We start from the raw sequence: 18,317 nt of genomic DNA on the forward strand, positions 1-18,317 counted from the left end.
AACCACTTCCATAGGACCCTAATCAGGAGGTTTCTAAGGCATGCCAATTAACATCTGGATTGTGGTTAGTTTTGCAGCCTTGCATTCCACAATAATATAATATGAAACACACCTTAAAAATAATACAGGATCTGTCTGACCGTGTCGGAAAGGAAAGACATAATGACCTGATCTGAGAGAAGAGTCAAACGAGAGTTACCTCCTAGGAGTCCTACATCTCTGGAATTGCTGCAGAAGAGATGTTTGTAAAGTTTTTAGGGCAAAGGATGTGTGTTTTGAGTAGTCTGAAATTTAGAGAGCGTTTTAATTTTATTTTATTTCCTGCTGTTTGTTTTTGTACACTGTAATGTTTTTATTTTTAAGCAGTTGCAAACAGTGACATTTGGAAAAAAAATTCTCTATGCTCTGTGCAGACTCTCATATCCTGCATTTCTTTTGCTTTCTGATGTGTCCTCAGGGTTCGACCCAATGTTTTCTCCTACATGGGCACAAAAGACAAAAGAGCCATCACAGTGCAAGAGATTGCAGTGTTAAAGTGAGTGCAGTCTGCACATCCGACTCAGTGCCTGCATTGCACAGACGTTCCTGCTTAAAACCTTGTTTGTATAAAGTCTGGGGTTTTATTCTGTTTCATGTCTGTGGTTGTCCAAGCTGGTGTTTATTTTTTATCTTTTTTCCGAATTGTAGTTATAACTCATTCGCTATAATCGCGTGTGTGTACCTGTATTTTAGAAAGTTTATTATTGTTTCTTCTCAGAATCAGTGCAGAACGATTGGCTCACCTCAATAAGTGCCTGATGAACTTCAAACTGGGAAACTTCAGCTATAAAAAGCACCCTCTGAAACTGGGGGAGCTGCAGGGGAACCATTTCACAGTAGTGCTCAGGTCAGTGCACACTTACTTCACCACCGATATACAACAGTGTAGTATTTAACCTGGTACTATTTTTATTTATTTATTTATTTATTTATTTATTTATTTTTACTACTAGTATCTAAAATCGGGTCATGATTTATTAAAAACCTGCCTCAGTAAAAATACATGCGAACTTAACACCTGCAACAACTGTGCAAGGTGATTTACTGACCGGGACTATGGAGAATTGTGTCTTTCACAATAATAAAATAGCATGTCTTGTCTCTTGTGCATGTTTGCCTTTATCAGTATGCAGTTTAGGATGTTTTCTAACTAAAAGTGCAAAATCTAGGCATGTCAATGCAAAAATATTAATTTAGCATCCACAGGATGATTTACTGGGGCGGCACGGTGGTGTAGTGGTTAGCGCTGTCGCCTCACAGCAAGAAGGTCCTGGGTTCGAGCCCCGGGGCCGGCGAGGGCCTTTCTGTGCGGAGTTTGCATGTTCTCCCCGTGTCCGCGTGGGTTTCCTCCGGGTGCTCCGGTTTCCCCCACAGTCCAAAGACATGCAGGTTAGGTTAACTGGTGACTCTAAATTGACCGTAGGTGTGAATGTGAGTGTGAATGGTTGTCTGTGTCTATGTGTCAGCCCTGTGATGACCTGGCGACTTGTCCAGGGTGTACCCCGCCTTTCGCCCGTAGTCAGCTGGGATAGGCTCCAGCTTGCCTGCGACCCTGTAGAAGGATAAAGCGGCTAGAGATGATGAGATGAGATGAGGATGATTTACTATGCCCGAAAGCCACTTTCAGAAAAATTATAGCGTGTGCATCCAGAGAATATATTAAATTTGTGGAAGCCATTTCCTCCTGTTGAAGACAAGTTTATACCATTGACTAAGTATTAATAATGATGCAGTGAAGCTTTCGTAAAGGGTCCTAGGTTAATTTCTGAGCTTGACTTATTGTCTGTGTGGAGTTTTTTTCATGTTCTCCCCAAGTTCAAATGGGTTTCCTCTGGGTTCTCTGGTTTCCTCCCACCTGATAAAAATATGGCAGTAGGTGGACTAGCTAAGATAAATTGCCCTTAGGGGTGCGCGTGTGTGTGTGTGTGTGTATATGTGTGCGCATGCGCAGTACTCCGTGATGGACTGGCTTTCCATCCAGGGTGTATTACCACCTGTATTCGCACAGAGTTCCTAGGATAGGCTCCAGATCAACCGTGACCCTGAGGATAAAGTGATTACTGAAAGTTCGTGCGTTTTTTCATTCACTTTATTCTTTTAGGAGTCTCTTTGATATCTGAACTTGCTGCTGAGAACATTTAGCTCTCACACACGCACAAATTACATTGTGCATCCTCCCTGTACTTTGCACATGACATGATTCACACAATTATTCTTTGTAACTCACGCAAAACACACCCACTGTTTATGCAGGCACATTTATCCTTTTGTATACTCAAATTAGCATTGTTTTGGATCTTAGTAAATCATGCCTTTAGACTACAAACATAATCTAATTACGCAGAGCTTTGTGCATATTCATCTTGTGCATATTTAGCTGCAAGGCTTCTCAAATCCAACCCTAAGGACACCTTGCTGTACATGGTGTGAAATTTCCTCTCCTGCCAACACATAATTAATCAGTTATTTTTTTGGCTCTGAAGTAGAACTGAAGTTGAAAATGATTGTACAGTATTGCATTTTGTTGGTCTTGGTCTGGGTGACATGATGGTGCAGTGGTTAACACTGTTGCTTCATAGCAAGAAGGTTCTGGGGTCAAACCTGAAGGCTAGCTGTGGCCTTTCTGTGTGTTTACGTTCTCTCCGTGCCTGCATGGGTTTCCTCCTACAGTCTAAAGACATGCAGAATGGGTCAACTGGCTACTCTAAATTTCCCATAGATGTGAATGAGAGTGTGAATGGTTGTTCGTCTCTGTGTTAGCCCTGTGATGGACTGGCGACCTGCCCAGGGTGTACTCCACCTCTTACCTGAAGTTATCTGGGATTGGCTCCAGCTTCCCTGCAACCCTGATAGAGAAGCAGTGTAGATGATGGATGGATGGTATTGGTCTCAAGCCTTAGCCCCTACATTCAAACTGAATTTGAAGTAACACTGAGAAGCAGTACTGAGGTAATGGCTCCTGTTTTCTCTATTTGTAGGAACATCTCAGGCTCTGATGAACAGGTGGAACAAGCCATGACCTCACTCAGGGACACAGGTTTTATCAACTACTACGGCATGCAGCGCTTTGGCACCACAGCTGTTCCCACACACCAGGTTGGCAGGTAAAACACACCTGATTAGGCAACAGCACAGGCACAAGAATACTTAAAACACTTACTAATAACACATTCATCCGTACATACAGTCCCTGCATACCATTAATATACTGCAGTTTAGGTGTTTTGGGAGTCAGGTTGATTTTTAGTAAGACTTCTTTATTTCCAGGGCCATCCTGCAGAACAACTGGACTGAAGTGATGGACTTGATCCTCAAGCCACGGCCCGGGGGTGAGTGTTTTTCTCATTCTAGCTTTAGCACTGATTGTGTAAAGAGTCTATAGACAAGATTTCCTCAAGAACAGGAAATAATATTTTATTAATTAGTTTCTCTGTCTTGCTCCCTCTCTCTGACATCACCACTGTGTCACTTACTTTTTCTCTCGCTCTGTTATCCTTTTACACACACTGGCTGGTATTAGCGGAGAAGGGCTATCTGGTGAAGTGCAGAGAAGAATGGGCTCAGACACAGGATCCTGAAGCAGCTCTGAAGAAGCTGCCAGTGAAACGTTGTGTAGAGGGACAGCTCCTGAGAGGCCTGTTAAAGTATGGCAAAAACAACATCATTACAGCTTTCGGACTGGTGAGCACACACGCACTATATAATATATGCACTACGAAATATACACAGGCACACAGGGTTTGATTGTGGGCACTGGCAAGAAGTTCATACACACACAAAACATCCTCACAGTTGAGTTTACTAGAGTTGCTCCAGTGTTATGATGTTCCATCCATCCATTATTCGTAACCGCTTATCCAGTGCAGGGTCGCAGGCAAGCTGGAGCCTATCCCAGCTGACTACGGGCGAGAGGCGGGGTACACCCTGGACAAGTCGCCAGATCATCACAGGGCTGACACATAGAGACAAACAACCATTCACACTCACATTCACACCTACGGTCAGTTTAGAGCCACCAATTAGCCTAACCGCATGTCTTTGGACTGTGGGGGAAACCAGAGCACCCGGAAGAAACCCACGCGGACACGGGGAGAACATGCAAACTCCGCACAGAAAGGCCCTCGCCGGCCACGGGGCTCGAACCCAGAACCTTCTTGCTGTGAGGCGACAGCGCTAACCACTACACCACCGTGCCGCCCTTGTCATGATTTTGAATCTGGATAATGCACATTTGAGACATGAGGATAAAGTAAGAATTTAACAAATTAGCTGCTCAGAAAGTGCTTCTTGATGAAATGTGCAATATTTCGTACTTCTCTTGGAATTGTGTTTAGTTTGGTTTAATTTTAGTTAAATAAAAAATAATTTTAATTAATACTATTACAGACATTGTATTTTATTACTCTTTTTTTTTGTTTGTTTGTTTGTTTGTTTGTTGGTTTTACCTAAATTGAATTTTCTTTTATTTCTGTTTCATATACACTCACTTTATTAGGAACACTATACTAATATTAGGTTTGGCCTCACTTTCCTCGTAAAACAGCTTCAATACTTTGTCATGGATTCGACAGGATGTTGGAATCCTTCCTTTGAGATTCTCTTCCACACAATTCCTACAGAATTTTTTAGGTGCGCTTTCATCTCTGCTGTGACTCTCCTGTTAAACCACACAGCAGAAGTGATCTATTGGATTCAGATCCGGTGACTGGGAAGGCCACAGAAGAGCATTGTCATGTTCGTGAAACCAGCCTGAGACGACTTTTGCTTTGTGACATGGTGCATTATCATGCTGGAATTAGCCATTAGAAAATGTTAATTGTGGGCATGAAGGGATGCACACAATGGTCAGCAGCAATTCTCAAATAGGCTGTGACATTCATTACATTTAGCAGACGTACAACACACCCAGAGCAGCCTTGGGAGCAGTTGGGGGTTAGGTGCCTTGCTCAAGGCCACTTCAGCCAGTCCTGCTGGTCCAGGGAATTGAACCAGCGACCATTGGGTCCCAAAGCTACTTCTCTAACTATTAGACCATGGCTTCCCTGATGTTCCTCAAGCAATGATCGATTCTTTTCTTTCCCTTGTACTTTAACCCCTGTGATCTGTATTACATGTACAACCCCGATTCCAAAAAAGTTGGGACAAAGTGCAAATTGTAAATAAAAACGGAATGCAACGATGTGGAAGTTTCAAAATTCCATATTTTATTCAGAATAGAACATAGATGACATATCAAATGTTTAAACTGAGAAAATGTATCATTTAAAGAGAAAAATTAGGTGATTTTTAAATTTCATGACGACAACACATCTCAAAGTTGGGACAAGGCCATGTTTCCCACTGTGAGACATCCCCTTTTCTCTTTACAACAGTCTGTAAACGTCTGGGGACTGAGGAGACAAGTTGCTCAAGTTTAGGGATAGGAATGTTAACCCATTCTTGTCTAATGTAGGATTCTAGTTGCTCAACTGTCTTAGGTCTTTTTTGTCGTATCTTCCGTTTTATGATGCGCCAAATGTTTTCTATGGGTGAAAGATCTGGACTGCAGGCTGGCCAGTTCAGTACCCGGACCCTTCTTCTACGCAGCCATGATGCTGTAATTGATGCAGTATGTGGTTTGGCATTGTCATGTTGGAAAATGCAAGGTCTTCCCTGAAAGAGACGTCATCTGGATGGGAGCATATGTTGCTCTAGAACCTGGATATACCTTTCAGCATTGATGGTGTCTTTCCAGATGTGTAAGCTGCCCATGTCACACACACTAATGCAACCCCATACCATCAGAGATGCAGGCTTCTGAACTGAGCGCTGATAACAACTTGGGTCGTCCTTCTCCTCTTTAGTCCGAATGACACGGCGTCCCTGATTTCCATAAAGAACTTCAAATTTTGATTCGTCTGACCACAGAACAGTTTTTCACTTTGCCACAGTCCATTTTAAATGAGCCTTGGCCCAGAGAAGACGTCTGCGCTTCTGGATCATGTTTAGATACGGCTTCTTCTTTGAACTATAGAGTTTTAGCTGGCAACGGCGGATGGCACGGTGAATTGTGTTCACAGATAATGTTCTCTGGAAATATTCCTGAGCCCATTTTGTGATTTCCAGTACAGAAGCATGCCTGTATGTGATGCAGTGCCGTCTAAGGGCCCGAAGATCACGGGCACCCAGTATGGTTTTCCGGCCTTGACCCTTACGCACAGAGATTCTTCCAGATTCTCTGAATCTTTTGATGATGATATGCACTGTAGATGATGATATGTTCAAACTCTTTGCAATTTTACACTGTTGAACTCCTTTCTGATATTGCTCCACTATTTGTCGGCACAGAATTAGGGGGATTGGTGATCCTCTTCCCATCTTTACTTCTGAGAGCCGCTGCCACTCCAAGATGCTCTTTTTATACCCAGTCATGTTAATGACCTATTGCCAATTGACCTAATGAGTTGCAGTTTGGTCCTCCAGCTGTTCCTTTTTTGTACCTTTAACTTTTCCAGCCTCTTATTGCCCCTGTCCCAACTTTTTTGAGATGTGTTGCTGTCATGAAATTTCAAATGAGCCAATATTTGGCATGAAATTTCAAAATGTCTCACTTTCGACATTTGATATGTTGTCTGTGTTCTATTGTGAATACAATTTCAGTTTTTGAGATTTGTAAATTATTGCATTCTGTTTTTATTTACAATTTGTACTTTGTCCCAACTTTTTTGGAATCGGGGTTGTACATTCAACCAAGCACTTTATTAGGAACATTTGTACACTAACTCATTCATGCAATGTCTAATCAGCCAATCATGTGGCAGGAGTGCAAGACAGTGTTTCTAAAAAAAAGTCTATTATTAAACCCAGTATATCCTAATGTCATTTCACTAATTTTTTTTTCCCTCCCCTATTTATTTTCCCCCCATCAGATCCCTCGTAACAACAGGCTCATGTACATCCACAGCTATCAGAGCTTCGTGTGGAACACCATGGTCAGCAGGAGAGTGGAGGCCTATGGCCTTAAAGCTGTAGAAGGAGACCTAGTACTCAAAGGAGGTATGGTTCTTCAGTATAATTTAAGTGTATTGATGGATTTGTGGTGGTATCTTGTGATTTTTAAAGCTTTCTGCTCATGTACTGTAGGCTGGTTCTACAGTCACACTGATGAAATGTGCCATGCCATGGCGTATTCTTTGTAAATTCATATATCATACTAGTGTCTCAGCAGCCGATGCCTTGAGGTCTATAAATTGTTACTGGAAAAATAACACTGTGTTGAATGGACTATAGAGGTATAGTTGCAGTGGTTTCCATCACTTGACCGTCAGCAAGGACCTGCCGAATCTTTACAACTTGGCAACATTAGCTATTCAGAGCTCCGTTTTTGATCATTCACGATTCTGATTGGTCAGAACTTTCATAAAAGTAGTCCCAGCTGCAAGGCAAATTATATTAAGGTTTATATCAATACGCTCAAGTTTTATATTAACAGGGTGCTTGCGCAAGTCTTGAAAGTCTTAAAAAGTATGGAATTTTGACATGCTGTTTTCCAGACCGTGAAAAGTCTTGGATTTTGTGTGAAAGTCTTAATAAAGTATGGAGAAAAACAATCTCAAAGACACATAATATTGTGAAATAAGAAACAGGAAGGGTGTAAAAACTATGATTTCGCTAACCGGTCACGTACCCAGACAGCAACTTAGGTCTTGCCGACGTTGGGGCAACAGGCGCCGCTCGACATATGGTGCATCGGTGAGATGTATTATGGAGATCGGTAGTTAATTGGCAAGATATCGGGAAGATGTTGGCATTAGAATGGTGGCCAAATGGAGGAGTCGTGGCTCAGGTGGATAAGGCACCGTACCATAAATCCGGGGACCCGGGTTCGATTCCGACCCGGGTTCGATTCCGACCCGAAGTCATTTCCTGATCCCTCCCCATCTCTCTCTTCCGCTCATTTCCTGTCCTGTCTCTACACTGTCCTATCCAATAAAGGTGAAAAAAGACACCCCCCCCCCCCCCCCCCCCCCCCAAAAAAAGAATGGTGGCCAAACATGAGGCAACGTACACCTGACATAACTGTGACCTATGCAGCTCATGAGCCAACGTACACCCAACATAACTATGACCTATGCAGTGCGATCCCACTAGAGCGGGGAAAGCATTCGGACGCCTCGCTCTCCCATTGACTTAACACTGAAACAGCTGACTTTCACGGCATCGCTGAAAACAACGCAGCACGTTTGAAAATCAGCCCTTCCAAAGTTAAGTCAACGGGAGGGAGGCATCTGAATGCTCTTCTCCGCTCTAGTAGGATCCCACCGTTATATTAGGTCTTATTGATTTGTTTAGGCTGCATCAAAATCTAAAACCCTTGTATGTTTCACAAATGAAGAGACCGAAGGTTCAAAGTCAGAAACGTCATTTCATTTATTTTGATATAGGCAACATTACAAGGCAAGGCAAGTAAGAAGCCATCATTTTTCAGCACCTTAGCTTAGGCTACTTTTACAATGCTTGCGCAGCTCATCCATGATGTCCTGCAGCCACAACTTTGCTGTCATCTCAGCCTCAGTGGAATTAGGAAGGACTGAATTTCTTAACACAGCACCTAAATAAAAGAAATAAAGCAACAGGGGAAAATAAGACACAAATAATGTAACCTTTGACGTCTGTTGTGGTTATCATATAATCACTTCTACTATGAGAGAACAAACGTTTTATCATCTCAGCTGCTTAGCAAGTTAGCAGCTATGCTAACCACATAGCTTGAAGCCATAACTTACTTTTCACAACTTCTCGCTGTCATCTCAGACTGAATTTCTTAACACAGCACCTAAACAAAAGAAATAAAGCAACGGGGGGGAAATAAGACACAAACAATGTAACCACAACAGGTGTCAAAGGTTATCATATAATCACTTCTATGAGAGAACAAACGTTTTATCATCTTAGCGAGTTAGCGGCTATGCTAACCGCATAGCTTGAAACCTTAACTTACTGTTTCCAAAAAGTTAGCCTACACCGGATTGTGACTATGCATTCTACCAAATCAAATAACATATCACATCATATATCCTATCATAATTTTACACAAGCTGAACGTACCTGAACTTGTGCTTACACAGCCGGCTTGATGTGGTGTGGCAGCATCACTTACCTTAAGCTGACCGCACACTACACGATTTTGAAATCTTACGTTTTTAAAATCGGGACTACGCCACACACGAAGAGAATCTTGACCGATATTTTCTCTCTCCGACTGTAAACACGCTTGTATAAGATTCGAACGCACAACGGAACACCACACACTACACGACAATCATGCCCGATTGCTTCTCCCCGATTCTGACATTAGGCTACCAGTCATGGGCTGTAGGCTATCTCAGAGAGGCTATTCTCTCATAATTGTTTGAAAATATGCACCAAATATGCCACATTGCTTTGAACACCTTAACCTGGGATGCGCCATCACTTGGCTGTTAAATAGGTTTGTCCACAATCAAAATACCAAAATAGCCTACCTGTCACATAAATTCTGTTAACCATTTGCAGCGCCAACCGAGTTCACTTGTGAAACGGTTTTATTTTATTTGTTAAAATATATTTTCTAGAGGTTCATATAGGAGTGAATAGGTGGGAATGATGTGTTCAATCCAAACATAAACTCCACTTTCAGAGCCTAGCACGTTAAGTTCAGCAGTGGCCAACCGATTTTAAAACCCCACGGCTCCCCGCCATACATGGAGACGTTGTTGCTAAAGGGCAAAGAAAATGGGGATTAGAGAGTTTGTCCTCAGAGAAAATTTTGAGAATTCCTGCATTAAAATATTGTTTCGTGTCATTTCAGACGAGATGGTGTGGTACTGTTTGAATCAGAAAACACAACCCAACCTTGAATTGTCCCAGTGCCATCATCTAGTAGGCTAATTTTCCCTAATGCGTGCGTGCACAATGTTTTTTGGTAGGTCCATGGAGCGGAGGTCCATTTATGATTACCAATAGAGCAACGCCTGTATTTAGCCATAGTCTCATAAAAATGCTTTACTTCAAAAGCTTGAGAAACTACACAAATATGTAGTAGCCTAGGCAAGTCATCTTTGGCGCTCTTCACTCACCTTTGCCTAGACTGAACAATACCTTATTATTAATATTGTGGAAAAAAAAGTAATTTAGCCGATATTTTGCATGCAAATTTTCTTTGGGGAGAACCCCCAATCCCCCATTTGGTAGGATACATTTGTTCTTGCATCTCCACTTTAAAACTGCTTCCATCGCCGATGATCTATGCCTGATAAGTTTTTGTGTTTTTATGTGTTATCTTGCTAACACTTTCTGAAAGCAACAATTAGTTAAACATAAAAAGTCTATCTGCAACGTTTGTTCTCATAAGTTACAATCAAGTAGGCTAAGGTCTGAGATAGCCTAGAACACTGCCATACATAACATGAGGTTAAAATAAAATTCCTTGTGAAAGGAAAAGGCAGCTGGAAAAGCTGCTGCAAATTAAATCTAGGGAAGATATTTCCCTATCTTGAGGCGTTCGCAATATGGACATGTAGCCTGAAATAAGTGACTTCGCTGAATGGAAGGACAAGTGAACTTCTAAGGGTGAGTTACAGACAGCTTTCCTCTATGTAATCAAGTAGGCTAACGTTATTGTGGAGTCGAGTCAAGATAGCCTTACTGCAGCATCTGTCACTGCTTGATATACAGTATGAGGATAGCGATTGTGCCCACATTTCCTGTTGTGCGTTTGATAGCTACTATAGCTGCTATTTGCTTGTGTTGGTGCATGTTGATGAAACGTTTAGTAGTGTGCATAGGCTGTCCATGCTCACCATGGCTATACAGTCTACAAATTATTTCGCTGTTTGTTTACAAGCTGGTGATAAGCAGGCTATGTCAGATGTTTGAAAGGGGAAGTAAAGACACATTGGTTTAGTTGTTCTTTTGTTGAGCTGACGTGAAAGGGGGTTTACTGGTGGTGGGTGTTGGGGGGGCCGATGCGAGAAACTTGCACCTGGGCCCGGCTTCACCGTTACGCCACTGCCTGCGGGGCGCATAACTATGGAGATAAATTCCTCCGAATTTCTAGTTTTGTAGGCTAGGTGAATACCACAATAAATAAGCAAGCTCTGTAGCCTAGAAATCTAGACGTACCCTATATGTTATAGTCTGGCTTGTCAGGCTACAAGCTCTGCCCTCCTCGTCCAAATACATTTTTAAATAGGCAACTGACGAAATAACAATCAGGATAATAATAGCAGCTACCTGCAGGGCGCATATGGAGATAAATCCTCCGAATTTCTATAGTTGCTCATGCACTCGTTGCCTTCTTTCATTCTTTTGGGAGGAAAACATAACTATATTGTATAGGAATGCCTCAATGATCAGATCTGCCCTCCTTGCCAACAGTAGATTTTTAACTAGGCAACTGACAAAAAAAAAAAAACAATCAGGACTGTGAAAGTCATGATGTCTATTCTCATTATCGTGTTCTACAGTCAAAACAAACAACGAAGACGCATTTTATTTTAAATTAGGCTATTAAAGAACTAGAAAAGGTGTTTCACAGTGGTGCAAAAGTGTCCTGTGTGCCAGCTGCTCCGCAGAGACCTAGGCTACCTACTTTGTCATTTCAGTTCAAGCATGAATGAAATAGAACGACTCTTGCACTGACAGTGTTCTATGTCCAGCCTGAAGTATCAAACATGTTTGATACCCCCGATTTTACGATCGGGCACTTTTGGAACGGCTAGGATTCAATCTTAGAACACTCGGCCAGACAGGGCAATCGGTCCCAATTCTCGGCCCCGTCCAAGCTGCCATGGTAACGCCACCCCCGACTCTCGCAAGGGTCTGATCGGGACGAAAATCGTTACGATCATCCTGTAGTGTGGGGTGGCCATTGGACAGAATTTTCAATAAATGTCTCCAGCTTTCAGTGGAGGAAAAAAAAGAAGCTGGATCGGTAAAATGGTTCATCCCCATACTTCTGCCGATTTCAAACCCTCCTGATGGTTTACCCATCTAATACTGACAGGTTTTATTTGGCAGGCAGAGGGGGGGAAGCTGCCGATACGTTGCCGAGGTAGCCCTCCTATTACCAACATCGGTAAGACAGGGCGTGCTGTCTGGGTACAAATGTAGCCTACTGGAACGATATTGAATCCAAAGTTTGTGTAGCGTCTGGCCAGGCTGTTGCTCCTGCTGGCGAGTAGAGGCATAGCTAGCCCAGTGCGCAGCAGCCATTCTCTGTTGCAATGGGTCTTTGCGTCTTTTCAAATTTATGGCTGCAACATCCAAAGTTTAAGAATTGGGTTGCACCAGACCCCAAGACAAATACCAAAGCATTCTGCAAATATTGCATGAAATGTATCGACATTGCCAGTATGGGAGAGGCTGCCCTGGTGAGCCATCTCCAAAGCAAAAAACACTCAAGTCTGGCTGCCAGTGCATTGAGATCACCGCTGGCGTCCAGCTTTTTTCAGCCAACAACTGCTCCACGCTCCAGGTAAGAGAGTTCGTAAAATCTGTCACGTTATGTAGTCGAAATATCCAGAGCTCGTTTGATTATGGTTCTCTGGTGTAAAACGGTCTGACTAGCTGAACACGCTAAATGACTACGTTAGCTGTAACTTAGCTGTTAGCTGTCATTTAGCTTAACTGTTAACTTTATGGTAACATTTCAGTTCATTAGTAATACTGGTTTTGCAAATACAACAGTCTTGCTTAGTGACATAATCCTATCTTTTTGTCTCCCATATTTAATTTGTGAGGCTTGGTTTGATCAGAAATTCTTATTTTGAATTCACTAGAGAGGGTTAAGTAATCAGGGTCAGTGTGCAAAGAAGCTACCATTCACTCTGTCCCAGATTGTTACAATAAGTGATATCATTACAAACATTATGCGCTATTCCAGCACCATGGTATTGTAGAATTAATTAATTTTGGTGTGTCTTTTGGTGTGAAAAGCTAAGTCTGATTTAGCAGTGCAACCATATTGTGGTCTCTGGTGCCACAACTGGTACTATCTCAACCAATAAAGTAGGCAGTAGGCACGCAAGTGTAAAAGTACATAAAAGTCAAGGTCTTGGGAATAAAAATATCAGTTTTGAAAAAGTCTGGAATTTTGATTTGGAAAAAGAGCAAGCACCCTGATTAATATACTTGTTAATAGCAACAATTTTCTTTTCAAGTGGAGAGCATTTGCTGCAATTATTTTTAACAGTCTGTAATAAGTTATATTATAATGTAATTACATTATAACCTCCTTGTGTTATGTTAGTGTTTCCACTACAGTGTAAGTGCTGAATTGTCATATAAATGTTAACCTTTTTTAAAATCACCCTCTATAAACAGATTAAAAAATGTATGGCATTTTGTTCTTTAAAAAATATTGTTGACAAATTGCTGTGGCAGGAGAGAAATAAAACCCTTTGGGATGTGCCGTTATTGGAAAATAATCATCCCAATATTAATTATTTTCCTATAACATCACACCCCATCATGTTTTCCTTACATGAACACTCTGTTGTGTGCTGTGCTGTGTAGATTATAGCTAGGGAGATTTAAGCTATTATAATACAAATAGTGCTTATAATGTTTGCCTCATTCATTCGCAATAATTAACAGTTAATCCACAAAATCGAGTCGTACGTGAGGTGATGGCTGTCGAAGCGCGGACCACTGAGTTGGCTATAAGCCATGTACGATGAGATTGAGTGGAATAACTGTTTTATTCTATCCACATTCACTGGATTTTGAGAAACGGAGCATTTTTATTTTTTGCATATTCGATAAATAAAAACTTCATACAAAACGTCTGACAAAATCATTTCCGCTTAGAATGCAAACAAACCGGCGAAATGACAGCAATTTGTGAAAAATGCTTTAACCTCCTAGGGCTTAGAGGTCACATGCGTGGACAGCACTTTATGGAAATTTGGAACAAGAATCCACATATGTGGACATACTTTTTCTCTAAAAGTACATCTTATCAAAAGATGATGCTTAGTTTTTATTCTAATCAGGTTCTAATAAGCCCAAATAGCAAAGAGAAATAAAAAAATGCATGTAAAAAAACAGCTTGGGCCTTAGGAGGATAATAATAATTCTTGAAAAATAAGAGATACATTTTTACTATCAAATACTTTTATTCCATATTTTGCTGCTTTTTGGGGGGGGCTGTTTTCGAGTAGAGTTTTTATTTTGTCCTCGGTTGGTTCAGCAACGCGTTCCGCCATTTTGTTGTTGTTCTTCTTTAGGTTTGTTTTTTTTTTTTTGTTTGTTTGTTTGTTTGTTTGTTTTTTGGTAGTTGGCAAACCAACTTAAAGGTGCATTACCGCCACCGACTGGGCTGGAGTGTGAAACAGGAGATAGTGGCTGGGGGGGAAAAAACCCACAACGATATTCTTTTAGCTATTTCTCTTTCTTTTAAATACTTGATACCACCATTTTGTATTTCTCTACTCACTGTATATGAGCTGATAGCCTAGTAGTGGCGTAGCCAATCAGAGTGTGCGATTTCTCATATCCAGTGAATATGGATAAAATAATTTCTGTTATTCATCAGTTGTTTGATGGCAACTTTTTCTTGTAACATCAGCTTATTAATAATATTTTGGTAAAATTCGAAATTGATAGAAATTCTAGTTGAGGAATGGTTTACAAGTGTTTGTGTCAGTGTGAGGTTATATGTTTTGAGGTTATATGTTGTGAGGTTATATGTTGATTATAGTGTTATGTGTCATATGTGAGTTCCTCTAACAATAAGTGATAAAAAAAATGGTTGTTTTAAAAAAAAAAAAGTTGTTGGAAAAAAAAAAAAAAGATTTCCTAAAGAGTGTGAAAGCTGATAATTAATAAAACAATAAGAATTTTTTAAAAATATTTTTGATTGTTGGTGTTTTGATGATATTTGGTATAATTTTATTGCTTTTGTTTTACAGGCACTGCTCATGTCCTATCTGCAGAGGAAGCTGAGAAACACTCTATTCATGATATTGTGATGCCACTACCTGGATTTGATGTCATCTATCCCACACACACAGGTCAATCTGAACACACTTTCATATTTTCTTTTCCACTTTGCATAGTAATATTGTTTTTATACTACAGGATTTTTCAAAGTATCTTATTTTCGCTTAAGATTGTCTCCAATTCCTGTTTGGATTGATTTTGTAAATGCCTCAGGGTAATTAGTGTTTTTAAAACTCATCGGTCACTTGCATTCTGTGTGGCAGTGAGGACAGGCTACAGAGACATGCTGGCAGCCGATAATCTAGATATTGATAACATGAGGCATAAAGTACGAGATTATTCACTGGCAGGGGCCTACCGCCGCATCCTCATATGCCCTAATGATGTCAGCTGGTCAGTGGAATTTCATTTTATCTCCTTTTCTCCCCCCCCCCCCCCCCCCTTACTTTTTATGCCTGAAATTATGACATTGGAATGAGGTCAGCTTGTTGATGTCCCAGATTGGTTCAAATTGTTCTGTCTCTCTGTTCCTCTCCCTCTCTTTCTGATTATTTTTGAAAGGGAGCTGATTCATTATGATGACCCCAGAGTGCCTCTGGTCCACACGGATGTAGAGAAATTGGAAAACAAACCAGCACCAGTTTTTCTGACAGGTCGGTAATTTTAGTCCAGTTATGACAGGGGTGCCAACACTAATAGTTTAGCCCAAGCGTTTATGATACAGAAGGAGACACCTGAAGACTTTTCTAATGTGCGTTGTTTTTTGGGGGTTTTTTTTGTTTTGTTTGTTTGTTTGGGGTTTTTTTTATTACATGAATTCATAAGCCGTGGTCTTTTGAGCCGTAGTCTTGTAATAGAAAGCAAAGATATCAAAAATTCATAAATAAATAAAAATGACTTATTATTGAAAGCAGGGTAGGTAATTTTGGAGAAACCAGCAAAAGTAAGCTATATTTTTAAAGTATCCAACCAAAAAATCCAACCTCTTCCCTCCAAAACACATGAATGTGCACCGCCTGACTACTGCTGAAGGACAAGTCTGTGAGAGAAAGCATTGGGGGGGAGGAGTGTAATGTGTCATCGTCATATCCAACTACATCAGGTTTCATTTACATGCAAGAAAGTACTTAGCATTATCATAATGAATGTTAACAACGAACATGGATATTGCTAGTACTGACAGCTGTTGACTAGCTCGCTAGCTTTAGCAATATGTCTGCCTGTCTTTGTGGAAGTCTGCAGTCACACGCAATGAGTTCACAGGCAGAGTGCACACAGGTAGGCAGGTATTTCAAGCAATATAACAAAAATGTTTCTAAAATAAATTACCTACCCTGCTTTTAAGTAGTGCTTACACCAGACTTTTTGCCCACTGTTGCTTGGCGCATTTCTGAAAATCTTGTCAGTTGACAAACCCTAAGATTTTTGTGATGAAATTTTGTTTATTAGTTTCTGTCTGCTAGGATTTTCTTGTTGTTACATTGTTCGCAGTTCTAGTTGTATCATAAAATATGTAGCACCTTCCCTCAAGTTCTGAGGCCAGCAGCATATTCACTGTTCTTTGTGTGTGACTTTTTTTTTTTCCTTGTTGTTGTTCTTTTGCCTCTCTAACCTCATGCTGATGGTGTAGAGGGTAAATACAAGGCTCTGAAGATGGAATTCTCCCTCCCTCCATCTACCTACGCCACCATGGCCATCAGAGAAGTGCTAAAAATGGACACCAGCATCAAGAACCAGACGCAGCTCAACACTGTGTGGCTGAACTGAGAACCACCATCTGTCTGGACTTTTACTTTCCTCCAAGCTTTTGTTTTTAGTAACTCCAGTCAGAAATAAGCACACAATTGTTCCATATTTAATTTTAGTTTTTAACACGCTTAGAAAACAGTGTGTGTAAATCTTAAGTTTAATTGGCTTTTATTGCCTTTGTTTTTGATGAACGTGTGGAGAACTTTGTCAGATTGTTCTCTAGATGTATGGATGGGATAAATAAGTACTTTTTTTTTTTGTATTTACAAAATGACATTTTGCAAATATAATTAAATTGCCCACAGGGAATAAAAAAACATTAAAATCTTTTAAATCCCCCCAACTTTGGAATAACCTCATCACTAAACATCCCCATGTTCAGATCTTCATTTATACTGACAGAAGTGTGACTTATTTATGTTTTACTCACCACATTAAACCACAGCAAGGATTAAAAAACGGTAATTTATTATTTTTTTTTTAATTTGGAAGGGGGGCAAGGATGTGCCAGAGGCACTTTTACACTCACTTCTTCCAGCTTGTCCCACTTACACTGAGTGCAGAATTATTAGGTAAGTGAGTATTTTGACCACAACATCCTTTTAATGCATGTTGTCCCACTCCAAGCTGTTTAGGCTTGAAAGCCTACTACCAATTAAGTATATCAGGTGCTGTGCATCTGTGTAATGAGAGGGGGTGTGGTCTAATGACATCAACACCCTATATCAGGTGTGCATAATTATTAGGCAACCTCTTTTCCTCTGGCAAAATGGGTCAGAAGAGAGATCTGACAGACTTTGAAAAGTATAAAATTGTGAGATGTCTTGCAGACGGATGCAGCACTCTTGAAATTGTGAAGATGTTGAAACGTGATCACCGAACAATCAAGCGTTTCATTGCAAATAGTCAACAGGGTCGAAAGAAGCGTGTGGGGGAAAAAAAGGCGCAAAATAACTGCACATGATCTGCGGAAAATCAAGCGTGAAGCTAACAAGCAGCCATTAGCATCCACTTCTGCCATATTCCAGAGTTGCAACATTCCTGGAGTGTCAAAGAGTACAAGGTGTGCAATACTAAGGGACATGGCCAAGGTAAGAAAGGCTGAAAAACGACCACCACTGAGTAAGGCACACAAGATAAAACGTCAAGACTGGGCCAAGAAATATCTTAAGACTGATTTTTCTAAGGTGCTGTGGTCTGATGAGATGAAAGTGACTCTTGATGGGCCAGATGAATGGGCCTGTGGCTGGATCAGTAATGGGCATAGAGCTCCACTCCGACTCGGACGCCAGCAAGGTGGAGGTGGAGTACTGCTATGGGCTGGTATCATCAAAGACAAGCTTGTTGGACCTTTTCGAGTTGAGGATGGACTCAAACTCAACTCCCAGACCTACTGCCAGTTCCTGGAAGAAACCTTCAAGCAGTGGTATAGGAAAAAGTCAGCATCTTTCAAGAAGAACATGATTTTCATGCAGGATAACGCTCCATCTCATGCGTCCAAATACTCCACTGCGTGGCTAGCCAGTAAAGGTCTGAAAGGTGAAAAAAATAATGACATGGCCCCC

At 41.0% G+C, this 18,317-nt stretch overlaps 1 protein-coding gene across 6 annotated transcripts in view; it reads left to right on the forward strand.

Annotated features, from left to right (window-relative positions):
• pus7 (pseudouridine synthase 7) overlaps positions 1-17,095 on the forward strand; it is a 36,089-nt gene extending 18,994 nt beyond the window's left edge. For all 6 annotated transcript variants that reach the window (XM_060914661.1, XM_060914662.1, XM_060914657.1 and 3 more), the window contains 10 exons: positions 458-535; positions 758-886; positions 3,018-3,143; positions 3,307-3,368; positions 3,560-3,720; positions 6,948-7,074; positions 14,973-15,074; positions 15,267-15,396; positions 15,565-15,656; positions 16,634-17,095. In XM_060914661.1, the coding sequence (XP_060770644.1) occupies positions 458-535; positions 758-886; positions 3,018-3,143; positions 3,307-3,368; positions 3,560-3,720; positions 6,948-7,074; positions 14,973-15,074; positions 15,267-15,396; positions 15,565-15,656; positions 16,634-16,770 (1,144 nt within the window). In that variant the 3' untranslated portion in view covers positions 16,771-17,095. The remainder of the gene's footprint in view (positions 1-457; positions 536-757; positions 887-3,017; positions 3,144-3,306; positions 3,369-3,559; positions 3,721-6,947; positions 7,075-14,972; positions 15,075-15,266; positions 15,397-15,564; positions 15,657-16,633) is intronic.
• Positions 17,096-18,317: the final 1,222 nt, after the last annotated feature.

Source organism: Neoarius graeffei, chromosome 2 (genome assembly GCF_027579695.1).
Source record: "Neoarius graeffei isolate fNeoGra1 chromosome 2, fNeoGra1.pri, whole genome shotgun sequence".
NCBI classification, from domain to species: Eukaryota; Metazoa; Chordata; class Actinopteri; order Siluriformes; family Ariidae; genus Neoarius; species Neoarius graeffei.